The 27,396-nt window shown below is 35.6% G+C and overlaps 2 protein-coding genes and 1 long non-coding RNA gene across 8 annotated transcripts; 1 reads left to right on the forward strand and 2 right to left on the reverse strand.

Moving 5' to 3' along the window:
• The first annotated feature begins 1,763 nt into the window (after positions 1 to 1,763).
• LOC108992054 (cytochrome P450 84A1-like) lies at positions 1,764 to 4,544 on the forward strand. 2 transcript variants are annotated; one of them, XM_018966504.2, is made up of 3 exons: positions 1,938 to 2,014; positions 2,104 to 2,923; positions 3,838 to 4,544. In XM_018966504.2, the coding sequence occupies exons 2-3, from the start codon at positions 2,153 to 2,155 to the stop codon at positions 4,459 to 4,461; spliced, it is 1,395 nt and encodes a 464-aa protein (XP_018822049.1). In that variant the 5' UTR covers positions 1,938 to 2,014; positions 2,104 to 2,152; the 3' UTR covers positions 4,462 to 4,544. The 2 variants fall into 2 exon arrangements, with proteins under 2 accessions (XP_018822048.1, XP_018822049.1); XM_018966503.2 differs by having other exon boundaries at positions 1,764 to 2,923.
• A 2,604-nt stretch (positions 4,545 to 7,148) lies between these two features.
• Positions 7,149 to 15,993, reverse strand: LOC108992021. Of its 5 annotated transcripts, XR_004802797.1 has the most exons (10): positions 15,758 to 15,993; positions 15,404 to 15,605; positions 11,213 to 11,361; positions 10,489 to 10,609; positions 9,155 to 9,222; positions 8,982 to 9,085; positions 8,823 to 8,883; positions 8,540 to 8,703; positions 7,619 to 7,670; positions 7,149 to 7,429 (listed from the first exon to the last, which is right to left on the reverse strand). It is a non-coding gene; the product is annotated as an uncharacterized LOC108992021 (long non-coding RNA). The 5 variants fall into 5 exon arrangements; XR_004802796.1 differs by lacking the exon at positions 15,404 to 15,605; XR_004802799.1 differs by lacking the exons at positions 10,489 to 10,609; positions 15,404 to 15,605.
• Positions 15,994 to 20,172: 4,179 nt separating this feature from the next.
• Positions 20,173 to 27,236, reverse strand: LOC108992009 (protein FAR1-RELATED SEQUENCE 4-like). Its single transcript, XM_018966443.2, has 9 exons — positions 27,073 to 27,236; positions 25,231 to 25,294; positions 25,074 to 25,136; positions 24,187 to 24,303; positions 21,792 to 24,104; positions 21,623 to 21,712; positions 21,471 to 21,548; positions 21,333 to 21,388; positions 20,173 to 20,581 (listed from the first exon to the last, which is right to left on the reverse strand). The coding sequence occupies exons 1-8, from the start codon at positions 27,234 to 27,236 to the stop codon at positions 21,356 to 21,358; spliced, it is 2,922 nt and encodes a 973-aa protein (XP_018821988.1). The 3' UTR covers positions 20,173 to 20,581; positions 21,333 to 21,355.
• Between the last annotated feature and the right edge of the window lie 160 nt (positions 27,237 to 27,396).

Here is a 27,396-nt window from a genome sequence, read left to right on the forward strand (position 1 = left end):
TAATATTTTCATTTAATCATTATTCAAACACAAACATCAATACATCTTTTACAAAATTCAAAATTCAAAACAAAATACAAAAATCAATACAAATTTTATAAAATTGATCGACACAAAAATAATATTAAAAAGTTATATTAAAATAATTTTTTAATTTTATAATAGCATTACTCAATTTTTTCTCTTTCATCTCCCAAATTCCAATAAAAAATATTCACTCAAATTATTTTACTATTATTTATAAAATTTTAATATATTCCAAATGTCCAAACATGTCCAATCTCGATGCTTCCATCGATCAAGTCTTGTTGTTTAGAAAAATTAATAACGTTGCTAATTCATACTTTTGTTCAGTAAAAGAATGTTTAAAGTAAACATGAATTTATTAGTTAAAAAGTCCGTGAATTTTGCATTTTTTCCATTACTAATCAAGTAAAATAACTATTGTATTGAAGTTGTGAAAATTGATACATAAAATTAAAAAGTTGTTTGCACAACTTTAAAAATTTACGAGAATTTTCAATTAGGTAATGATTCATCTACAATTATTTTATAATTCATTTATAATTCATTTTAAATCAATTAATATAATTGTGACACTGTTTTAAAAATAATTTTAATTTTATTTAACTATCCTTCGTTTTAAATAAAGTAATAAATTAGTTATAGATTAATTGTAAGCTTACGATTTTTCTTTTGAGCATTGATTTGGTATGATCGTACTAATAGATCAGGGGTGCGGCTACTAGCTAAGCGTTGACCAAAATCTGCTTAGGCCCTACTCTGTCTGATCACTTATGTCAACCCTACGTCTCGCAACCATCAATATTTAAAGAAAAAATCTCCCTAACTTCTTATTATTCACGTAATCTTTATACATCATATATTTTTAATTTTTTTTATTATTTTTTTATTAAATATTTAATATATAAATAATAAATAAAAAAATTAAATTATTTAAAAAAAATAAACTCAAAAAATATTTAAAAAAAATATAATATATAAAAGTTGAAGAAGTTGTGTAGCATTATTCATATTTAAAAGATAATTAATATATACATAATGTCCCAATCACTATTTAATATAGAATAATAATAATAATAATAAATAGAGATTAAAGGATACTTAAGCATGCACCAGATCAACGTATTAAAAAATAAAAAATATTAGTATGTTGTCCCGTCATTTAAACCATTTATGTAATTTTTTTTTTTATGTAACATATTATATAAAATCATATTGTTTTATGTATGTAACTCTTTTGCTACTAAAATAATTCTCAGCGGAATACAATTCTCGGTAGATGATATTGCTAATCATGTTGCATGCATCACTGGGATTACTTGAGTAGTACTACATGCATGATGTGTGTACATGCATCTTCCGAGTGTACAGGAAGACAAATTGCCAACCCGGCGGCTGCCTGTCGTCAATGCATGGTCGGTCATGTGTGAAATCCAAATTAATTTCTTTGCTTAATTTCCTGTGAATCGGTCCTTATGGTTTACTGGCCGGGTTGTCAATTTCCAGAACAATATAAATAAATTATTAGTTTAATACAAATTTTATATTGGGACCAAGTCTTCAAATCAATGTCTAGTTTATTTTAAAGAAACATCTAATCTCATCTCATCTTATTTTATTATTATAATTTTTTTAAATTTTTACATAAAATAAATAATTCAATTTTTTTAAATCTTAAAATAAAAATAATATCAAAAAATATATTTTAATAATATTTTATTTAACTTTTTAACTTCGATATCAACTTATTTAATTTAACGAAAACAAAGTAGCCTAAGAGTAACAGCAATCGTGACAGTTTACCACACAGTTTTTTTAAAAAAGAAAAAAGAAAAAAACAAAAGCAGTTCCTTGCTCGCAGGAGCTAGATAAACTAGTATATAAAGCCTCATAATATTATCTCCTTCCAACCTAGCAACACTTAAAAGAGTTGCATTCTCTAAGCTGCCTAGCTCGCATGTGCAGATCAGCCATGGATTCTCTCTTACAAGTTGGTTTGGGATCTTTGCCTTTGACTGTCTTCCTTATGATCATCATCCCCTTGCTGTTCTTGTTGAGTCTGGTTTTTCTTGTCCGCAGAAAGTTACCATATCCGCCGGGGCCTAAAGGGTTGCCGATCGTCGGCAACATGGGGTTGATGGACCAGTTAACGCACCGGGGCCTGGCCAAATTGGCGAAGCAATACGGTGGAATCTTTCACCTCCGGATAGGGTACTTACACATGGTGGCCGTGTCGAGCCCCGAGGTGGCGCGCCAGGTCCTTCAGGTTCAGGACAGCATCTTCTCCAATCGTCCTGCCACCGTAGCCATCAAGTACCTCACCTATGACCGTGCAGACATGGCCTTTGCTCACTACGGTCCCTTCTGGCGACAGATGCGGAAGCTCTGCGTCATGAAGCTCTTCAGCCGCAAAAGGGAGGAGTCGTGGGATTCCGTGCGAGAGGAGGTCGACGCGACTGTGCTTGCCGTGGCATCCAACACCGGCAAGCCGGTGAACATCGGGGAGATGGTATTTGAACTGACAAAGAATATAATCTATCGGGCAGCTTTCGGGACGCTGTCGCACGAAGGACAGGAGGAGTTCATTGGGATACTGCAGGAGTTCTCCAAGCTGTTTGGAGCTTTCAATATCGCGGATTTCATTCCTTGGCTGGGATGGGTTGATCCGCAGGGACTCAATGCCCGGCTGGCTAAGGCTCGTCACTCACTGGACGGGTTCATCGACAACATCATCGACGATCACTTGGAGAAGAAGAAGAACAAGAAAACGGTTGCGTCGGTCTGTGAGGAAACTGATATGGTGGACGATATGCTAGCTTTTTACAGCGAGGAAGGAAAAGTTGGCGAGTCCGATGACTCCATCAAACTCTCCAAAGATAACATCAAAGCCATCATCATGGTAAGATAAATTTAGATCATCCTAATAATTTATTAATTAGGTTTAACCAGTGGTTTTTTTAACTCTTTTTAGTCTATTAATTTAAACACTAATTTTGGTAACTATTATTTTGGTATAACTATTATTTTCTACTTGAATTAATCAATCAACATCTTCTAGTGGAATAGATACATCAAGTGACATGAGCTTTACATCATTTATACCGACAGCTATACATGTTATAGGTACAGTCTATTAATTGGAGCAATAACTTAAATTTATCTTTGAATGAATAAATTAGATAATATATAGTAATCCTAATCATGGCTTATTACCACTGGATAAATACAAACAAGATCTCATACCTTAAGTGGGAAATAGATTTGAAATCTGAGACAGACATATATATATATAATATATATATATATGTGCTTTACCGATTCAAGATTTAATATTTTTTGAAAATTAGGTGAGGAATACTTTATAAATGTTTAATAAATATCACTACAAGAAAAATAAATTTTTGTAATTAATTTATTGCAACCAAAAGACTTTTTACAGTTAATTTTAATTACAAATAGTCATTTCGCTAAAATTAACTAACTACAAATAAGCAGTCTTTTTGTAATAAATTATTTTTATGTGTCTATTTATTTCTCACTTGAGATTATTAAATTTGAGCAAAAGTTTTGAAATCAATATTTTTTCTAGCACGAAAAGCCTATGCATGTGACAATTGAGTAACTAATCGATCAATCAAGGGATCAGAGCTTCTTTCCTCAACAAACACGACGAGATAAATTATTGTTCATTCAAACTAATACACGACATAATATTAGTCATGAACTCATTTTAAACGATCAAAGAAAATTCAGTGACTCACAATAATTTGTTCTAAATTAACAATATATCGCTATATGTGTATTAATATGCAGGACGTGATGTTTGGTGGGACGGAGACAGTGGCGTCAGCGATAGAGTGGGCCATGGCAGAGCTGATGAAAAGTCCAGAGGATCTCAAGAAGGTCCAACAAGAGCTCGCCGACGTTGTGGGTTTGGATCGCCGAGTTGAAGAGAGCCACTTCGAGAAGCTAACCTACCTTAAATGCTCTCTCAAGGAGACTCTACGCCTCCACCCACCGATTCCCCTACTCCTCCACGAGACCGCTGAGGAGACCGAGGTATCTGGCTACAGGATTCCAGCGAAGTCACGTGTGATGATCAATGTGTGGGCGATCGGCAGGGATCAGAATTCTTGGGAGGACCCTGAGGACTTCAAGCCCTCGAGATTCCTAAGAGAGGGCATGCCGGACTTTAAAGGCAGTAATTTTGAGTTTATTCCATTCGGTTCAGGTCGGAGGTCCTGCCCTGGGATGCAGCTCGGGCTATACGCTTTGGACTTGGCCGTGGCTCACCTCCTCCATTGTTTCACGTGGGAGTTGCCGGACGGGATGAAGCCCAGTGAGCTCGACATGAACGACTTGTTTGGACTCACTGCACCAAGGGCAAGTCGACTCATCGCCATACCGAGTAAACGTGTGGTGTGTCCACTTGTTTGAGCAAAAGGAGATTTGTGGTTTTGGAATTTGGGTTTTATACCAAAGGAATACTTGGGGTAAGGAAAATGAATTTTTCTCTTCAACAATACTCATCAATCAGAAAAAATTAAAAATTAAAATATATAGTATAACGTTGCAAAAATTAAAAAGTCGCGGATTATGAATTGCGTGGCCTTCTAATTAATTCTTTATCTGTTCTTTTATTTTGTTTTGCTAGTAATTATATTTGGCAGGTGCCGATAAAATAATAAAAAAGTATGAAAATTGGTTCTTTTGGACGTTGGACTTAGAATTATGTGAATATTAAGAAAATAATTTGAGTTAATATATTTTATTAGTTTTGGAAAAGAAAATTATATATATTATATTATCACCTCACTCTCATTCTACTATGAAAAATGTAAAGTATTTATCACTATTAAAATATTCTTTATTAGATGATTATTTATCATTTAATAATGATAAATATGTCATATCTTTTTTTCTTTTTTTTTTTGTGACTTGGGAAGGGGGTATCAAACTCCAAACCGCCATTTTGGAAACTAGGGGTTATTTCAACCAAGCCATAAGCTTTTGACATGTCATATCTTATATAGTGAGATGAGAGAGTGATGTATAACACTATAAATTATTTAAAAATTATTTTTGTTATTAAGTACTTTGAAAAGTAATGATTTTTATGGTTTATTTTGAAATTTATAAATAATAATTAATTAATGATTAGATGAAAAAAGTTAAAAAGTTAAAAATTTAAAATTATAAAATATTTTTTATTTGATTAAATATTTAAAAATAAAATAGTGAGAGGTTTTGAAAAATTAGAATTTCTTATCTCACCTCGTTGCCCCAACGTACCCAAAATAACTTTGAAATCTTCTCCTCGAGCGGTAGATAAAGATCACCGCCTTTGATCATTAGGATTATATTTTCATTAATTTTTCCCGTCTTACTTTAAGCTGCTATTAAACCTCAAATCAATGTGATCAAAAGCTAAAATAAAAACTAAATTCAAACTAATATTTATTACAATTTACATCGGTAATAGTTCACATTAAATTTGCAAGATTTTAATTACAAAATTTATGATAACCTTACAATCTTGTATTACAGGCATGGGAGACTTCTTGTGAACCTTATTATGGGGCACAAAATGATCTTCCTACAATGACTCATGAATAAATGTTACTAATCGTCGCTAGTTTTTGTATCTAAAAAAAAAAACAAATCTATTTATCATTAATTTTCTCATCATCTCCTCATCATCCCATTATGTATCATTAGATGATAGATTTATAAGAGAAATATAATAAATAGACTTCAATCATCTAATATCACATTATAAGATGATGAGAAGATGATAAATAATTTACTCTTAAAAAAACATGAAAATGGTTTGAGTTTTCTTCTCCCAGAACCCAATGAGTATTGATACACATACAACATATTTTCACAATATATTTCACAACAATATTGTAACATGAGAGAATTTTTGTAAAGTAATATTACTTTTATAAAGAGTTTTACAAAATTATCTCTCATTTAATACATTGTTGTAAAATATTTTATAAAAAATATTGTGTACAAATCATTTTCCAACTGAAAAAGTACCCATTTGACCTTGCATTTGTCTATTGATTATAAATCAAGCTCAAATTTAATGCACCACATGTGGATCTTTCGAAATACATACAGAAAAAATAGACCTGTCGGCCCCTTTTCTAGTAACCAAATCTATCCGTATTTTTTTTTTTTTTGAGGGACTTGTACAGGAAGTTGAATTAAGATGAGATGAGATAAAAGTGATAAATTAAATAAATTATTATTATAATAGAATTCTTAATAGAATTTTTATTTGAAAATTTGAAAATATTGAATTATTTATTATATTTTATTTAAAAGTTTAAAAATATTATAATAATTAAATGATATAAATTGAGTGTTTTTAATGCCCAATAAGGCCTTAGTAACCCTATCGGCATTTATTAGTAATCTACTACTCTTTGGGTAGTTGGGAGTTAGGATTTGAAATTGGTACAAACTATGCCAATGTATTCTTTTTTATTTTGTTGGGACCTCGAGCACCAAACTTGCCTGGACAATATTAATGGTGTGCTAGGAACCTCCTAGAAGTTTTGCTTAATAGGACACAGATAGGACCGCACACTAGCAAAAATCCATGTTATTATGTTAGAAAAAAGAAAATTCTATATAACATACTATCATCCTACTTTCATCCCATTAAATATGATGTGACATATTTATCATCATTAAATAATCATTTATTACATGCTTATTTATCATCGGTGATGAATGTACTGAATACCACTTAGTATGATTAAAATAGGATAAGTGGTATATAGCATTACTCTAGACAAATACTACTTAGCCTCCTTAAAATTAGCATTAGAGTATTTTTAATTTTTTAATTTTTTATTTAATAATTATAGAAGTGACTATTAGTGAAGTTGTATATATATTTTTTTAAACTTTTTTTTTAATGATTAAAGATGTTAAAAATATTAAAAAGAAAATAAAAAAAAAAGAACAAAAAATTTGAACTAATAGTACATCCAACGATAAATGCTAGGCAGCCCGCTAGCACGCCAACCTACTCTTTGTATGTGGGATAGGTTCCATCAGCGGAAGGATGATGCATGGCAAAATAATTAGGAAAAGGCCAAGTCAAGTGAAATTAAGTTGGGTACTTCTTCATAGGCTTTATGCTAAACAAATTCATAAACCAAAAAAAAAAAAAAAAATGAAACTTTGATTTTGAAACATGTGGCACACGGTAGCCTACAAAATGCTACGATCCATTCATCTATAATTTAGGGTCAAAGACACGAGACGTTATGATTACATTGCATGTACGACTATAACTCAAACAATGGGAAGTCCTGGTTGCATAAAAAAAAAGTCCGGGTCGCATTGCCTACTGCTCAGGATAAGGCTTTGTTCGATGATCAAGCTGAAATTGAGTAAGATACTAGGTAGTAAGCTTAGGCTAAACATCCTTACTCAATTATATGAATCAGCATACGTGTAACCAATTTCTACACATTCTCTAAATCACAAATACGCCTACAAAATATTTAAAGAGATGCTGAAAATTTGCATGGCACTCTTTTAAGTAGAAGGCTGGGAAACAAAGCAATACCTGCTTTTGATGAATTCCACAAGGACGACCTAATTCAGTCCAGACAGACATCCTGCAGGAAACAGGATCTACGAAATTAGTGGTCACAACAATGTGCCAATATTGCTCATTATAACACCACACCACACCACAAACTAGTTATAGAATGACAAAGAAGTAAATGATACACAAAGTAAAAATAATAGACTACTAGAAACTTAAAAAAATATCAACTCATTTATGGATCCAATAAAAATAAGAGATTAAAAAATGTATAAAAAAACTAATTTAATTTAAAAAACTACTAGAATTAAGAAATACCAAATTATGTTGAAATCATTCTATCAAATGGACCATGTTCTTATTTCTAAAATATTCCCAGAATTCTTTAGGTAAGGCTTTGAGTGTCAAGTTGATAGTAATTTATTTTTTTCTCTGCAGGAATAATTATTTGTCTTTATATTGGTGTATATAGCTGTGCGGGGTGAGTGGGTGGGGTGTGAGTGTAGGGGTGTATATGCGTGTGCGTGTGCGTGCGCGCATTTGTGTTACGGATAGAAAGAAAGACCACTATAATTATACTCCATCATGAAGCATCACATCTAAGATTCCACATAACATTAAATGATGCGTACCAATACAGAAGCAAGGTGTCAAAACATTTTCCAAGTAATAAATGAGCAAGAAAGTATTCACCAGAAAATCCAGGGAAAGAAACACCAAAAAGGACACTGATGCAGTGATGCTTAGCCAGATATAAGTATGGGAAGTAACACAATGGGCCAGTACTAAAACAATCAGATGCAAAAGCCAGCAAAAGCAAAGTGTTACTTCCATGGTTTTAGTTCTCCACACAGTTTTCTCAGAAAACTCAACAGTAATAAAACAAGACCCAAAGATAATGACAATTCGATCAAAAACATAATGAGGATAAAGTCAAACCTTAACATTCACCTCCTCCATGTAAAGGCTCCCAACAGGTAATGAAGGAGCAGAAGCCTTGTCCATTAAGGATCCTACACAAACTTTATTCTCCGTAGAACCATCATATATGGAGACATGACATGTCACTGGTGTGGTACCATCCGGAAACTCTAATGGCAATTCTGCTTCCATGACAGAAAGGAGTCAAATCAAGTTATCAGAACTTCAAAATTCTCTAAAGATGATATCTAAGTTGGAAAATACTGATTGAAAAAAAAGTTGGAAAACACTGAAACAATACCCTCCCTATCATGGCAGCAATCTGTATACTGGCTAGGAATTCGAAAAGCAAAGGACAGGCCCTGTAAAATACACACATAAGAAACCCAAGCACGAAAGTCAGATATATATTTTGGAAAGAACAAAATTTATGACAAAATTATGTATTTTGTACACATACTGGTAAAATAGAGTGTAAACACTTCTTTCTTATCATAAATTCCAGGAAAGGTTGGCCCAAAAAGTGTATATACAGCTATAGAAGTAGCTAGCGTGGATGGTCCCCTAAGAAAAAAAAATGCATGTCATAAATTAACAACAAAAAAATCATAAAACTGAAGCTCGAAAACTCACCCAATCAAAGAAGTTGCATAGCGCATTTGAAGCCGTTTTACATCAAAAATCTCAATAAGTCGTAGTCTCTGACAGAGAATTCAATGTTACATTAATCAAAATGGCTGATGATTTAATCATATAAATATAGTTTGTAACGATAACCAACAAATAACAGCCATCCACGGGAATATACACCTATTAGAATATATTAGACACACAACACAAGATACAGCACATAAATGCATATAGTATCACACAGTCAAAAAAGAGAATGAACATCAACCTATAGATTTCAGAGAACAAGGCACTAGAAAAAAAGAAAGCAGAAATCCGCCAACAAATTTCGGAGAATACAACACTAACAGATTCAATGAGGTAGAGTAGATCGAAGATGAGTATAGAAGAGCTACTAAAGATGATCCTCCAATTCTTTAATAGTATCTTGACACTAATAGCCACAATGGCAGTCTCTCTCGATCTTGGATTGGAGTAGAGGTATTTCATTTCAAAATTCAAATTTATAGTCCCCTATGAAAGTATACATTTGTTTCTCCGCATCTTTCTTTCTTATTCTCCGCTTGGTTTCCAAGAAAAGTTGTTAAATGAAGAATAGAAACTGTTTTTTAGAATCTTACATGTTTGCTCTTTGTTTTTCATGTTACTTTCATGCAAATCTCATTCTTAGCCCTACTAATTACACTACTCTCTCTCTCTTCTTTTTGGTGCTATTAAAGTCTCTCTGGTTTCCGAAATTGCAAGCAAAGAAAATGATATCAAATTAAGTGGTTTTTGTTGCTTTGCATTCCTAGAATATGTGAAAAAAAATACCTTAGCGTTGCCAACTTGTTGAACTACACATAATTGATTCTATTTCCCATCTTGCAGTTTTCTTGATTGTAAAATATAGTTACGCTATTAAAAATAATGGAAATGGTATTAGATGACAGTTCATTCATTTCTTACCTTAATGTTTGATTGTTAGAAAATATGCCACATACTTATTATAGGTTAGCAGATTAGAGGGACAAGGTGTGCCGTCGAAGCAGGTTGAGGCAAACAACAGCCATGAACTACAGCTTGGAAAATGTGTTTAGCTAATTTGTTTCAAAGACAGAGATGCAAAAGGTACTTTACCTATGTTGGTTAACACATCTACATGTTTTTGCATTCGTCAATTTAGTTAATTTGGCTTGAAATGACGTATTTAAATTTGAAGATTATGTGTGATCACTATTCCGATATTTCCTTCTATTTAATTGAAACTTCCTACAATCGTGTCTATTTTTTTCTGTAGATCAAAATGATTCAGCAATCTAATATGTCCAAATTCAAATCCGAATTCCAGAACTCACAAGTATTGCAGTTTTTTGAATAGTTAGATGGGAATTTAAGCTTGTAGCCTTCAATTGGAGAGCTTGGCCTTCTCTTTGAGCTCTTGAATTTGGACAAATTGAATTCTTGAATCGTTTCAATCTACAGAAACCGACACGATTGTAAGAAATTTTAACTTAATATAAGGAAATATCGTAATAGTGATCACACAGAATCTTTAAATTTAAATACATCATTTCAAGCCAAATTGATGAATGCAAAAATATGCATATGAGTTAACCAACATAGATAAAGTATCTTCTGCATCTCTGCCTTTAAAACAAATGAGTGAGACACATTTTCCAAACTGTCGTTCATGGTTACTGTTATAGCCTCAGCCTACTTCAACGACCTTATCCCTCTAATCTCCCAACCTATAATAAGTATGAGGCATATTTTCTAACAGTCAAACATTAAGGTAAGAAATGAATGAATTGTCATCCAATACCATTTCCATTATTTTCAATATCGTAAATATATTTTACAACCAAGAAAAATACAAGATGGAAAAAGAGAATCAATTATGCACAGTTCAACAATTTGGCAACGTAGAGATTTTCTTTTTCACATATTTCGGGAATGCAAAGCAACAAAAACCACTTAACTTCATATCATTTTCTTTCCTTGCAATTTCGGAAACCAAAGAAACTTTAATAGCACCAAAAAGAAGAGAGAGAGAGAGAGAGAGATAGAGAATGTAATTACTATGGCTAATGTGTCAACGAGAAACAACTGATTTCCATTCGATTTCATGTGCTCAGAAATATGCCTACAAACCAACTGCTTTCCAAATTGCCCCCACCGCCTACAAGCCGCAGCATCAGCCATTCGGTCCGATTTTCCGGTTTAGATGACTGATTTATACAGAAATAAAATTAATAAAAGGGAGTCAAAAATCTGTCAGCACATCCAGAATACAAACTATCATTGTACTTTATAAGTCCAATAGAACATGCATTGTCTAGAACATTGTTTGAAAATCTGCTTTTATTAAAACCGTGCGTGAAAACAATACAACCTATAAAGCTGCTATATGCCTATGATACATGTTCATAGGATACACAATTTTATATACAATTGATTATATGGCAGATACATGTTAACAATTAAAATCACTGATTTATACACAATCTGCTAAAACAAAATCACCGATTTCAAATAACTATTAACAAACAAAATCTGCTATAAGCCTATGATACATGTTCATATGATAAACAATGTTATGCACAATTGATTATATGGCAGATTAGTAGATTACACAGATTACACAATTTCACAATCACAAAAATCCTAAATTTCGGATTTAAATGTTATGAACCTGAGGTGAAAAGAGGCGTTTCATTAAAGCTTGAGGATGTGTCATTTAGTAAACATTGTCATTTTTATTACTGTTCTGTCCTAGTTGGTCATACGCCGCGTTTTGGTGAAATATTCTAAACGGTGTGTTTTATTACTATTATTTACTATAGTGTCTGTGTTGGTGAGTTTAGAAAAGTTAAGAGTTTGTTGAGTCTGATACTGAAGGGAGTGTGTCGCGTATAAGGGGAAAAAGGAAGCAAGGGAAAGGCATTGAACATTGTACTGAATTCTGGATTTTGACTTGGAGGAAGGGCTGCCTTGAACTAGCCCAGCGTGACTAACGTTTCTATTAGAATTTCTATCAAATATCTTCTGTGCCATTCCTACATTTCCATTTCCATTTGTATTGTGTATTTGCCTTGCCTTTTGCTCGATTACAACACACAGGTTGTTCATCAACTGGGAGGGGTCCTAACAATTGGTATCTAGAGCCGATGATCCATGGAAGACGAACTATTTTTCAAACAGCAACTAGAGGCCTTACAGCGGAGGGTAGACGCTAATGAAAAGAGTCTTCAGGGGTTTAATAACAGCTTTAACAACTTGATAGATATGATGCTTTATTGGGTGTTGAGGCAGAAAGATATTACTAATCGGTATGATGTTATGGAAAAATTAGTAAGATTAAAGGTTAGGAAACAGAGGTCAGTAGTTGTTGAATACCAGGAGGATGAAGAAAGAATCTAAGTCTATTGTGGCGTGTTCTGGAGGAAATGTCGCAGCTAGTGAAGTCTTTGGCTCAAAAAAATTAGTGGAAGAGAAGGAAATAGTTACGGTTTCAATCGACGATTCACAACCATTGATAGTGCAGGAAGAAAATGGAATATCTGATTCTAGCCATCTCAGATGGATGGATGACGAAAAGGGCACGAAGGATGAAGAGCCCATCGATGATTCGGGAGATTCTATGGAAGTTGTACCCAAAGAAGAAAACCCACACATCCACCAAAACGACGCCCTCAAATCCAGCTTAGCCGAAGCCCAACCCTCTTCACGTTCCAAAAATCTCTTCGGCGACGCCTTCAACAATCAGCCACCGATATATTCCCATACGGCGAAGGCGCCACCGCCACATCACCACCTATCTCAGCCATTAACTTTCGTCATTTTCTCAGATCGACATTCTGTAAGTGTGGTTATGCATACACTGAATGGCATGGTGTTCGATTTTGGGAAGGAGACAAACCTGAGAGGTAAGAAATTTCTGGCTCACTCTCTGTTTGATGTTTTGCCCCTTAAAATTATTTTTAAGCCTTTTGATAGAGGAAGGAAAAAAATAATGATGGAGGGAGCTCTTTCTCATTCTCTGCTGGAGACCGATTCAGAGCTTGGTGCTCAACTAATGCCCAGAGGCAGTGACTCTACCTCTCTCGATTCGATCTATATGAATCCAGCACATTTGATGCTTGGTTTGAAGAGGGTGTTTAAGAAATTTTCGGTGCTGGGCTTAGAAAGAAGAGTTATTGTATGCGCTACTAAATATAACCTAGATGAGAAGTTGCAATTTTCGGGCAGGGAAAATTCTGATTCTGGTGTTGCTGTTAGTGGAATTGAGGGGGTGGAGCCTTTACGGGGTAAATCGGATTCAATTTCATTTTATGGGTTGACTCACTAGTCTATAGAGGAAAAATTTCATGCAGTTTGTGAGAAGAAGTGCAGTAAGCTGAGACTTTTAACGGCAATTGGCCAAGACTTTACTGTTAGATCTGTTCTTGTTTCTTTAGCTCTACTCAGTGCATTGGGGGATGCTCTAGCAAATCTGTACCAGCCCATTATGGCCGAGACCCTATTATATTCCTTGAAAATCCATTTGAATAAGACCCTATCCGTATCACCTCTTGGTTTCCGCACTTACATTGCCTCAAGAGCAAAACAGGCAGGTCCTAGTTCCACCATTTCAATGGCATCAAACGGAAGTGAAGATAGTGCCATAGAAGTGGGGCAAGGCAATTTGAGCATCAATATTTCAACCTTGAGGAAAGGCAATATTTTATGCGGATGTTCCTTTTATCTTGGTGTGATATTTTGTTCTGAGAAGAGCTGGTTTAACACTAAGAATGTTGCAAGTGGTGTCCAATCTTCCAAGTCATCTTCTTGCACTGGATGGGGAGAAGCAGAAGAGGACTTGAGAGAAGCCACTGAATTGGCTCAACTCCCTGGATAGGGAAATTGAATCATAACAGCACCTTGTGGGCAAGGTGCTTTGAAGGGATGGAGTTTGTTAGGGTTTTGACAGAAGCAACAAGAAGAATAAGAGAAGAGGAACTCGAAGTGCAAAGTGGTCTGGAGCTGTTGAACTAATATGAGAAGTGAAGGAATATTAAGAGAAAGGAACGACATCGTGGAGAGATCCATGGGTAAGAAAACTTTTTGCTTTCCAGAAGATTGATGTTGTGCCCCTTAAAAATGTTTTTAAGCCTTTTGATAGAGGAAGAGGAGGAGTATACATTGGTATTGAGCTTAGTGCACTTATGAAAATCAACATTGTATTTGTATACGTCTACGTGCTTTGCCCTGAAGTTTGGTTCATGTGTCAGCTTTCCACTCATGATAAAGCTATTTTCTATGAGGGTTATTATGAGCATAAAGGATTACTATTGATTCAAAAGGAGAGCTTTTGTGGCATCTATCTGAATTGAGACAAGTTATAGCTACAGCAGTGGTAAATGATCTAACAGAATATTTTGAAGCAATTCTAGGAAAGCCAAATGAAGAGTATTGTGCTTGGATGGTTGATTCAGAGAAGTGGGGAGGTGACATTTAGATTCAATATTAGTTGATTATTATGGGCGTAAAATTGCGTCATCTGATATCCCAACCACAAGGTGTAATTTGTATGATCAGGATAAGAAATATTCAGAAAAGGGTTTTGATGATTTGGTTGGTAGCTTTCCTACTCCTTACACAAGACCAGACATCATTCCGTTGAAAAAGGGGTATTTTCTTAAAAGAAGTAGACACCTTTGTCTTGGAGCTATGGGAATTGTGAAGACGACCAGAGGTGGTGAAAAGAAGAATTTTTTTTTCCCTGGTGGTTGTACATTTAATATCAATGTCTTGATGTTGGGTAATGGCATTTTTTTTTCTGCATTTGACTTGTTGAAGTCTGCACTACATTAAATGGGGTTTTAAAAAAAAAAAAAAAATGGAAAGCTTCTCAAGTGCTGCTCTTGTGGAAAGATTATGTGGAAGTAGTATGAGGCCGTTCAACAGTTGCAACCTTAATCTAAACCTTGAGGACAAGGTTCTTTAAAGGGAGGGAAATTGTTATGAACCTGAGGTGAAAAGAGGCGTTTCATTAAAGCTTGAGGATGTGTCGTTTAGTAAACATTCTCATTTTTATTACTGTTGTGTCCTAGTTGGTCATACGCCGCGTTTTGGTGAAATATTCTAAACGGTGTTTTATTACTGTTATTTACTATAGAGTCTGTGTTGGTGAGTTTAGAAACGTTAAGAGTTTGTTGAGTCTGATACCGAAGGGAGTGCGTCGCATATAAGGGGAAAAAGGAAGCAAGGAAAAGGCATTGAACATTGTACCGAATTATGGATTTTCATTTGGAGGAAGGGCTGCCTCGAACTAGCCCAGCGTGACTCACGTTTCTATTAGAATTTCTATCAAATATCTTCTGTGCCATTCCTACATTTCCATTTCCATTTGTATTGTGTATTTGCCTTGCCTTTTGCTCGATTACAACACACAGGTTGTTCATCAACTGGGAGGGGTCCTAACATCAAAACCCTAATAACACAAATACTATCAACCAGAATTCAAAAACCCTAATAGTAATAATCGGATCCCATCAACACCATATGATTCATACCAGATTTCAAAGTAATTTCAAATAACTTAAATAAGTGAAATGGAAAAAAAAAATAAGAGAGAAAAATTACCGTTGGACTCGAAAACAGAGAGACGTGAGAGAGGGGCTGCCGGCTGCGTGAGGGGCCGCGTGACTCAGTGAGAGATGAGAGGCTCAGGCAACGCATTGCGAGGGTCTGTGCGTGATAAAAGTCCCCTATGTGGGTGGTATGTGGGGGTCTCAAATCGAAAAGTGTTAAGAAGCCGGCGATGATAAACCCTAACAGAGAAGAGAAGAAGCGGCTGTGAGAGAAAAGGTTGAAGTGAAGAAGTGAAGTGCCCGGGTTCCAAGTCAATGAAGCGCAGAAACTGAACTGAAAACGACGTCGTGCTTGTAGAAAGGAAAGTCAAGTCAAACGGTGTGTAGCGATCTGAAGCAGTGTGTGCGTGTCGTAAGTCTGGGAGGGGCTTTAATAATGTAATACACAGCGTTTGGCCTTAAAGCCAAACGTTGCGTTTTGGTTGCACCAGCGTAAGAAGGCTGTCATGTTATTTCGGTTTCGAGTCTGTCAGTCTTTCACGGTCAGTTTTCAAAGCCTTCTTTAATCAAAAACGCTGCTTACAACCGCTTGGGGAACCGGTTGCGTAACCCTGTCCTACGTGGCGGGGACGGGGTCGTTTGCAACTTGTGGTTTTTGTTTTGTTTGTTTCTAATTAGAATTTTCACATTCATTTCTCCCGCATCCTCCCGCTCGATTTCTTCCCTCCTCCCCATTCCCATCCTCCCCAATCCCATCGCATCGTCTTCCTCCGCATTGGTTCAGTCAGCGTCGAAACCAGTAAAGCCGGCGCCCTCTTCTCCCCATTCCCATCCACTGGTTCCACGAACCCACATCAGAGCACCGAAGCCGGTTCGTCTTCTCCACCATATCAACAATCCGAAGCCCTACAGAGCAGGTAGGCACTTCTACTCCTCTTCTCCTCGTACCCAAGACCCAGAAGTTGCAAATCTCAGGGACTTACCACATATTTGAACCCACGAAGCCCTGTCGTCTTGGAGAACCAGATCTGAAATGTGAAGCCCATAGAGCCAAAGAATCCCTAACCCGCAACCCTAACCCTAACCCTAACCCGTAACCCTAACCCGTAACCCTAATCTGTAAACCTAGGCCGTAACCCTAACCCTAACCCGTAACCCTAACCCGTAACCCTAATCTGTAACCCTAATCCGTAAACCTAGGTCGTAACCCTAATCCTAACCCGTAACCCTAACCCGTAACCCTAATCCGTAACCCTAATCCGTAAACCTAGGCCGTAACCCTAACCCGTAACCCTAATCCGTAACCCTAACCCCAAATAATTTGGCATAATCGGGCCAATTTTCAAAATCAAGTTAGTTCTCTGATTGGTATATTTTCTTTTCTATTTTTGAGGTCTGATTAAGAACTTAACTTTGAATCCCTGTGAAGATCATAAGAAAAAATTAGAAGTAGTGGATGGACTTTGTTGGACTTTTTATTTGTATATCAGTTTTTGCGTTACTTTAGTGTTCACTCTGTTGCAAGTATTAATCTCATCAGTTCTTATGTTTGCAATTATTAATCTCATAGTGCTCGAGAGGTTCTCATAGTGCTCGAGAGGTGCTCAACAGGCAACTAATCTTATTCAAGAAGAGGTAGTACTCATATATATACTTATTTTGAAAAAATATATATATTTGCAATTCTGTTTATTCACAAACGTTTTAGTAACTTTACATAATGGGTGATTTCACTCATTATGTAAAGTACTAGAATATGGGCATTTCACTCAAACTCTTCATCAGCATCTAGCAATATTATTATCTTTCTTTTATTTTCTAAATTTTTTTTAATTCCATTAGGCTCAAACCCTCTGCAACTTATTAATATCTTTACCTAGCTGTCATGTGACTTACTTTAACCTTAAATGATTAACCTGATCCCACCCCAAGTGAAGCAAAGTTTCAACTAAATTTTGAGTACTCCTAGTACTATGCATGCACTTGGTTTCAGCCTCAACATATATAAAGCATGAAAATAACTTAGTAAATCCTAAGTAAATGTAGGATTTACATGGAAAAAAATGTATTTTTTTAGCAATGAATGACATTCTTTTTCATAGAACTTTGAGATTTGAGTTTTGAATTTTAGCATAAATATAAACATATGAACTTCAAGATATTTAAAAAAATGTGTTTAATATTTATAATTCTTAAGAGGTAGAGATGTGTTATATAACATTTGACAATAATTGGTAAGGGGGAGGCGGGGTTTTCTAAATTTTTGGAGGTGGATATTTTCTCTACCAATTGTGGGATTGGGTTGAAGATCCTTGGCAGTTGTAGACAACACCCTAGCCCTTAAATATGTATGGGGTGGATGAGGGTTGACTAATAGGTTTGGATCGGGTTGAAGTAATAGTATCATGTATTAAATATTTATGGTTTGGATCGGGTTGAACTAATATGACATCTTCATTCTCTCTTTATGTGCATATCCCTTATTAAATCTTTCCGCATTCTAGAATTTATAGCTGTCCTCACTTTTTTATGAAAATCAAGTGCCTTATCTTCATTGTGAAGTCATTATAATTTCTATCAATAAACACCACCAAGGCTTCTAAAAGTGGGTATAGACTTTGTTGGACTTTTCTGTCTGTGTTTAATTTTTTTTTTTTTTTTTGGGGAGGAGATATCATAATGGTGATTTAGTTTTTAAGCTCCTAAGTAAGTTGATTTTAGTTTCGTATCCCACTCTTGTTACTTCACCGCTTCTTTAATGATGGCCTGACTTCACTCAGTTTCAATGATAAATGGCTTTGTTTGTTTGTGTAGTTAATAATAATTTGTGAAGAACAAATATATGAAAGAAGAATGTTTTCCTTGTTTTTTATCCTGATATGCTAGTGTACTGCAGAAAAAATATATGAAACAAGTATGTTTTCCTTGTTTTTTATCCTGATATGCTAGTGTACTGCAGAAAACTCCACTGAAACAAGTATGTTTTCCTTGTTTTTTATCCTGATATGCTAGTGTACTGCAGAAAAAATATATGAAACAAGTATGTTTTCCTTCAATGATAAATGGCTTTGTTTGTTTGTGTAGTCAATAATAATTTGTGAAAAAGTATGTTTTCCTTGTTTTGGCTTTCCAGAATCATTCATGTCATCATCCCAATCATCATCTTTAGTTAATGATGATGTCATAGAATCACCAACTTGTTGGTGTGGTTTGAAAACACCCTTAAAGACGTCGTACACTAAGAAAAATCCTGGAAGGAGATTCTTTGCCTGTCCAAAATATAATACGGTAAAGCAACTGTATTTATCTTGTTAAATTTGCATATTGATTTGCTGATTGCGGGGTGTAGAAGGATTCATGTTAACTTGGGAGTTTGTACTGTGTGCAGGGAGATGCGAAGTGTGAATTCTTCTTATGGGCAGATATATTTCAGTTGCTAGAGGAGAACATTTTATCAAGACAGAATAAGGCTTCGAAGAAGTGGGATGATGTATTAAAGCGTGAGTATGCCGTTCGCAAAAGGGAGGATAAAGTCAGAGAGATGGCGAAGAATCTAAGAAAGGAAAAACGAAAGTTATTGTGTTTGTATTGGGTTGTAACCTTTGTAATAGTCTTCGCTTGGTTCGGATAAATTTAATGTAAAGTCCTTTTGTTGGATTAGATCATTAATCCATGTTGAGGTTCATTTTGGTTGGTTTATGTAAAAAGTCCTTTGCTTATCTTGTGAAGTTGTTTTGTAATAATTTGTAAAACATGTGTAAAAATGGGACGTTATTGTAAACTGCAGATTATTTGTGAGGGTCCTGTGATCTTAAGTGTAGTTTTTTTTCGTTTATTGTTAGTTTTCAAACATCAATGCCATGTAGAAGCTGAATATATGGAGTGCTGTTTATCAGAATCTCTTTATTTTTGATCTCTTTATATGAATATTTTTCTTCTGTTTACTGTCCACGATGTGTGAAATATCTGGAGTAACTTCCCATGTCATATGTCGTACTCAGGCATAAAATCTGGTAGGAAAGTCATCACTTGGGGTTCATGGCCTGCCTTCAGCAAAACTAGGAATTACAATATTCAAGAAGCTTTACTTCTCTACACTCTCCGGCTTCAAAAATTGCAACTTGATCAGTGGAACTAACATGAGTATATGAATAGCCAGAACTCTCTAAATTGTTGTTTCTCTTACTTTTCTCCAAAATCCCAAGAGCTCCTCCATGTTAGTCTCCATCTCCTTTACTTCTTCCACTTAGCTACGTACATAGTTTTTATTCCTTTCTTCTCAATCTACCACTTTAAGGCCTTCAAATCCGTACATGAATTAAACCAACCCCACTCCCGGCCATGTGCCAATCTACAAGATGGACTAAGAAATGAATCACTTCCGGGTCATGCCATGACAACCAAAGTGTGGCAATGATTTTTTATTTTTTTTCTAAATAATTTTAATTAATTTCATCGCATCTTACATCCTGATGCCGTTAGTGTCAAAGCCACTAGTCTGACAAAGGCCACAAAATTCAAAGGACAGATTATTACTCCAACAGCAGAATTACTTCTACCAATTAAGAGATAAAAATGGTAGTAGCCAATAGCCACATTGACTTTGTAGTCATCTCCTTCCTTTGCAGAGCTACATCAAACCTTTAAAACTACACACTCAGTTCATAACAAAAGTATACATTTTAACCGTGCATATACATAGCCATAAATAGTCAAAAGAAATGTTACTGCTTCCAGTCTTCATACTTATAGCCATAATTCTTTGTGACCATAAACTTCTTGGGTTTAGGTGGCTGCTTCCAATCTTCATGCTTTTGTTCCCTGATGACCATCAACTTTTGTTGGAGTTGATTGTTTTGTTTTAGAAGTCCTGCGCCTGTAAGATGGAAAATCACAATTAAGTAAATTCATGTAGTTTGGACATCCAGTGGAATTGATCGTCACAGCCCACAGAACATACTAAGCTGCTATTAAAGGTTTTGGTAGGAGACATCATCATCGTTACATAGAGTTATTCATCACATCATTGAGGGAAAAAAAAAAATACTCAGAATAAAGGGTAAATTTTCTTTTATGATTTAACTTTATAAAAGCAGGAGGAAAATAATAGAACGTGTTCATTAGGAACACCTGTATTCCTCTATAGCTATTTCTTTGTTTATTTTGCTTCTGGAATAAGCCTAAACAGCATATGCTTCAAGTTTAAGATGGCCTTCCATTATTTCTCCCTTGTGCTTCTATTAAACTTTAATCAATTACATGGAGCAAAGTACCCTTCATATCCCAAAATCTTCTAATTTTCTAAGCCTCAAAAACTGCAGCATTTAGGTAATGCTGTCCAACTTCTATTCTTTCTTTTTATTATTATCATAATACTTCTATTCATCACATGCATGTTAAGGAGTCAAATGCATGTGATGAACTGGGCTGCATTTAAACAACTACTGCAGCATGTTATAAATTCACCCAATCATTAAAATGCTACTGCACATAAATACATAGCCAGAAGTCTGGCTAAAGGCCTAATAGAGTGAACCGAGAGACCAAGATATTATACTTCCAATCTACCACTAAGTCTTCTCAGCAAACAATACCGTTATCGTCTTTAAATAAAAAAATATACATACCCACGATGGTTACTATTTCGTTGTCATGGTTGTGATCCATCAAACCCAAATTGCATCTGCAATAAATATTAACTCATATTAATGTTTTGTCGAGTAATATGATCATTAAAATACCGATATAGTCTAAGATCCACTTACACTTTCTTGACTTTGAAGTACTGTTTCTCGGGCCTGTGTTCCACTAATATCAACAGTTGGTATGCTTCTTTCAATTTCCTGATGATAAATACTCATAAAGCGTTAGAGCAATAAATCATACCTTAAATAAAAATATATACTTATTATATTACCCTCGCGTGTTCAACATTGGGTAAGTCCACATCGGAAGGGCGAAATAATCTCCTGCAAGTGTCCTCGACTGGTGTAGCTCCCCCATCACGCTAATAAAATAGTAACCAATTTGTCAGATAATATTTATATGAAAATTTAAATAGACAAGATAATATTACAAGTTGTCACCTGTTTGCGTTTTCCCTTTTCCGCAGCTTTCTTTGTCTTCTCCTTAACTTTCCGCAGTTCTCTCTCCATCCTGGATGCTCTCCTCAGAGATGGGAGTCGGCCTTTTCCTCGCACAACACGTGGACTGAGTACTTTTGTTGAACTACCAACTGTAGTTCTGTCATTTGTCGTGCCATCAACATTCAAGGCCTTTTCGGTCATCGATGGAGGTCCTTGGTCCGCTTCATACAGGTCAATCATTGCATTTAACTTAGTTGTTGCATCCTCAGTATGTTTTTTTGAACTCGCCGCACAAGTAATCATCTTATAACAGATATTCAACAGACTTGAATATCTATTAGCATCTTCTCGTTGATCCCCTTCATCATAACTGGTGTGGATTAACGTGTATCTTCTTTTGATGTCTTTCCTCCATCGATCCAAAATGTACCTATCTGGTATTGTCTTAATCCCGTTACATTTGAAGACAGCGAAGATGTGCCGGCACACTATCCCCCTCATTTCAAATAAACCACAAGAACACTTGGCGACTGCATCGTCCTCACAAAAATTCACTGAATATGTAACTAGTTTAGTGAATTCTTCGACACGAACTTCATCCTCTACCACATAGGTCTTACCATGAACATCCGACTTAAGTAAAACAGGGTCCAAGTCGATAATACCAGTAAGTTGGTGCTGAACTTCCCTGAATTTAGCATTTGTATACAAATCTTGGTATCCCTTTTCAATTGGAGATCTAGAGATGCAGGGAATTGTGACATTAAATGACTGGAAGTCCGCGCAATTTTCATTCTCAATCTTCTTCTTCAAGGCATTATCATACTGATCGACAAACTCTTTCAAGTTTGTCTTAGCATGAACATAACCATCAAAAAAGGTATTCATGCTCTCGCTCCGCTGCGTTGTACTCATTCCAGCCCAAAAAACATTTTTCAAGAATGCCGGTACCCAATGCTCACGCTCAGTGTATAAACTCTGCAACCAAACATTCTCATGCAAGCTATACGTACTAATCAGGCCATCCCACGAGTTTTCAAACTCGTCCGGCGTTTGGGTGTCATACACGCATTTCATTAGTGATGTTTTCATTCCAGTTTTGTAAGAACCATAACATCCAAGCTTTTCAGGAACTTTCTTAAGGATATGCCACAGGCAAAATCTATGTTGGGTTTCTGGGAAAACAATTGCAATAGCATTTTTCATGGCTCTGTCTTGGTCAGTGATAATAGCCTTCGGCGCTATACCATCCATACACTTCAACCAAGTTTGGAATAACCATACGAATGTCTCAGTATCCTCAGAGGAAATCAAGCCAGCTCCCAGCAAAATTGACTGCCCATGGTGGTTTACACCAACAAATGGGGCAAAAGGCATCCCATACCGATTAGTCAAGTATGTGGTGTCGAAGGTTACGACATCCCCGAAATATTGGTAGGCTGCTCTACTACGGGGGTCTGCCCAGAAAACATTTTTCAACCTCCCGTCATCATCCAAGTCCATTAGTGCAAAGAAACCCAGATTTTTGTACTGCATCCGTAAAAAGTAATCTCGAAGTGCTCCAGCACCACCTGCGCCCAATCGTAGATGTCGTGCCTTGTCAATGTAGTTTCGGCAATCCTTTTCCAAAAACGGGAGGTTCTCAAAACCACCCGCGCCCACAACAAGAGACCCGAAGCTCTTATTCATTCGGATGCTGGCCATATCATTTGTATCTAGGACTCTTTTAACGGATTCACTCACTTCTCTATTACATCGAAAAAAGCGAGATTTCTTTGGACTCAGTCCTTGGTTGTGGATATTGTGAACTGTAGTCAGCCGAAACTTTCCATTTGTAACTTTCAAGGCATTAATTTTTGCCTTACATTCCGTCTTTCCTGTTGGACGTGGGTTGGCGACATTCAAAATCCTATTACGGGCCTTGCCTCCACGGGCACAGGCAAGGGTGACATATCTAACTGTCTCATCCTCTCCCCTCTCACTCCTTTTTGTCATCACCCCAAACCCGCATTTCTTACCATATTCCTTATAATAACTCATTAACTCTTCTAAGGAATTAAACTCCATCCCCGAAACTGGCTCATTATCACCATCCATTGGCCCTTTCTCAGATGTTCCGGCACTGCCATACTCAGTGCCTTCTGCATCTAGTTTATCAGAATGAGTTTCTTCAACTCTAGAAGATGTAGCAGGCGATTCATTTTCTCCAATATTGGGTCTATTATCCTCCGTACCAATAAATCTGCTTGTAACAGAGGTATTGCTGAGAGACAACTGCCCTTCCATGCCATCTTGAAATGGGTAACTAGTATTCTGTCAAAAAAAAAAAATTCCAATTAAACTCTTCAAAAAAACTAACTTATTAAAACTAAATGGGTAACATGATTTTCACCACCTGCACATTGCTTGGATGTTGGTTGACGGCAGAAAATGGGAGAAAACCCGTTGACCACGCATGCATTGGTCCATAGTAACCGTGCATTGGAATGTTTGGAGAAGTTGATGGTATGTTCTGAAATGTTATTGGATAAATTATTGATGTGTTAAAAAATTAAATATCAACTAATGTCGAATCATATATCATTGATATATTGCAAATCTAATAACAAACTAAGCCTAAGTCTATAAATTCACTTAAGGAATTATTTAAAAATAAAATAAACAATGAAATTAAAAAAATAAAATAAAAAGTTGGGGTTTTGGGATAAAATCTGTGGTTAGGGGCAAAAAAGAAAAGTATGCCACCTTGTCTGAAAAGAATACCATATATACGTGTATTGAATGTTTTCTGTACAGCCAATAATTTTGGAAGAGAAACCAACTTTCAATTTGGGTGAACTAAACCATCTGCATCGATAAGTATCTTTAGAGACAGATTGGTTTCTAGCAAAAGAAAAAAATTTAAAATTTTATTAATACTTCTTTCTCTCTATCTTTTTGTTAAATAATCTATACGAATGGGTGCATGTACTAGCTGGCTAGCAGTAGCAGCAGTACAAAAAGGCTATCTTTTGCCTCATATTGAGGTTGGCAGTTCCTTTTTCCGATTCTTCCATGAACCTCTGCTTCACCTTATGGTAGCCTTTTTACCCAAACAATATTAATGAAGAAACTGAAGTATAATGAGTAGTTAATTGCTTGAATCGTTACATTTCACTATGTTGTGTCATTTACCTTTTCCGATTTCCACTTTATTGGATAAATTATTGATGTGTTAAGAAATTAAATATCAACTAATGTCGAATCATATATCATTGATATATTGCAAATCTAATAACATACCGGGGATGAGGGTCCTGCGTTGTAACCGTGCATTGGGATGTATGGAGAAATTGATGGTATGTCCTGAAATGTTATTGGATAAATTATTGATGGGAAAATAAATATCAATTAATCTAGAATCCAATGTTAATGATATATTGCAAATATAATGACATACCGCGGAAGGGGGATTTGAGCTAGATGGTCTGGTGCTAGATGGATGTTCTTTTCCTTTTTCCATGCTGAGAGGGAGACAGATGCATATTCTCAATAGCAATATTATATAACTCCAACCACATTAAAATCTATGAACTGGAACAATGTAGGTCAGAGTTCAAAAAAATGTTTAATATTTGAAAAAGCAATGGTTCTATCCCACTAAATCACCAAACTATATCTGCCATCAATAAAATCAATCTAATGTTCATTTTATTATCATGATTAGCAGGCAAAAGAAGTTGCAAGAATTAGGGAGAAGAACCCTCATGGAAAATTTTCTGGTTTTTTTAGACAATTTGTTGTGTATTGGAGTGTCTTTAAAGCAATGTATGTGCTTAGACCAACACAACCTAATATCAAAATTCCAAGCATGAAAGCTGTTTAAAATGTTTAATAATGCATTAGTTGGCATTAATACTTGTCCTTTGGAGGGAGGCTTCAGCAGATGAGTTTATTTACTTATCAAAACAAAAAAAAAAAAGATGAGTTTATAACGTTGCATTGTTTCAAATTTTGCACTGTCAAGACTTTTGAGATGTTTTTCTTTGGTTATGATATGATTTCTTTAGACTGTTGGTCTCTCAGTTCAATGAAAGGGTTATCTTACTTGAGTGCTGCAAAGATGTGGTTTTTTTAGACAATTTGTTGTGTATTGGAGTGTCTTTAAAGCAATGTATGTGCTTAGACCAACACAACCTAATATCAAAATTCCAAGCATGAAAGCTGTTTAAAATGTTTAATAATGCATTAGTTGGCATTAATACTTGTCCTTTGGAGGGAGGGTTCAGCAGATGAGTTTATTTACTTATCAAAAAAAAAAAAAAACAAAAAAAAAATATGAGTTTATAACGTTGCATTGTTTCAAATTTTGCACTGTCAAGACTTTTGAGATGTTTTTCTTTGGTTATGATATGATTTCTTTGGACTGTTGGTCTCTCAGTTCAATGAAAGGGTTATCTTACTTGAGTGCTGCAAAGATGATTTGAGTTTTTGTGATTATTGTTGTTGTATAAATCTCAACTAATCAAGAACTGTGACTTGTGAAGGAGATTTAGCCAAAATAAAGATGATCAATCTTTTTTTTTCACTGAAAACATGCGAGACTAGAGGGCAAAACTCGTGGGGCAATAATGATAAATCTCCTTCACAAGACAGTAGAAAAATGGCAAGAATAATCTGTAGCTTCCTTTGTATTTTTATTGCCCCACGAGTTTTGCCCTCTGATGAACCAAAGAACCTTGCTGCAAATCTAAACTTTGTATTTTTATTGCCCCACGAGTTTTGCCCTCTCTAAACCAAAGAACCTTGCTACAAATCTAAACCAAAATTTTTATTGCCCCACGAGTTTTGCCCTCTGATGAACCAAAGAACCTTGCTGCAAATCTAAACCAAAATTTTTATTGCCCCACGAGTTTTGCCCTCTCTAAACCAAAGCACCTTGCTGCAAATCTAAACCAAAATTTTTATTGCCCCACGAGTTTTGCCCTCTCTAAACCAAAGAACCTTGCTGCAAATCTAAACAAACTTCATTAACTAAACTTCCTTAAATGTTCTGCCCAGTGTTGGTTGCTACTTCCTAGTATTTCTTTCATGCATCTTATCAAACAGGTAAAATGCAAGCGCAACTGTAAATATTTTTTGGCTTACAGAGATTGCATTAAACTAATAAAATAGATACAAAAGGAAAGGAGTGTGTGAAGCTTCAACAAACATTAACAACATTCGAAAACGCACACCCTGGAGAAGTAAAAACAAATAATGCAGTGCAAAAAAGAAAACCCAAACGGTTGGAGAAATAAACCTTTGCTCACTTCCTTGCTCAGTGACCAGTGTGCTTTCGGAGCTGTAAAGAAGGCGACGGAGCCGTGAAGAAGGCGACGGGGGCGAGACCGCAGCAAGCACAGACTCTTGGTTCAGAGAAAACGAATCGGACGGTTCAATTTTGGGTTTTTTCTTTCCCTCCATTTCTACCGCATATTTCACATTTCATTCACTTTTTTTTTTTTTTTTTTTAATAAATTAGCACTGACGTGACAGTGCCACGTCAGCCGATTCCGCAAGGGTTCCGCAACCGCGGTTGCAAGCAGAAGAACTACAACCGGTTCGGGGAACCAGCTCTGAATCG

Source organism: Juglans regia, chromosome 11 (assembly GCF_001411555.2).
Source record: "Juglans regia cultivar Chandler chromosome 11, Walnut 2.0, whole genome shotgun sequence".
Taxonomy (NCBI): domain Eukaryota; kingdom Viridiplantae; phylum Streptophyta; class Magnoliopsida; order Fagales; family Juglandaceae; genus Juglans; species Juglans regia.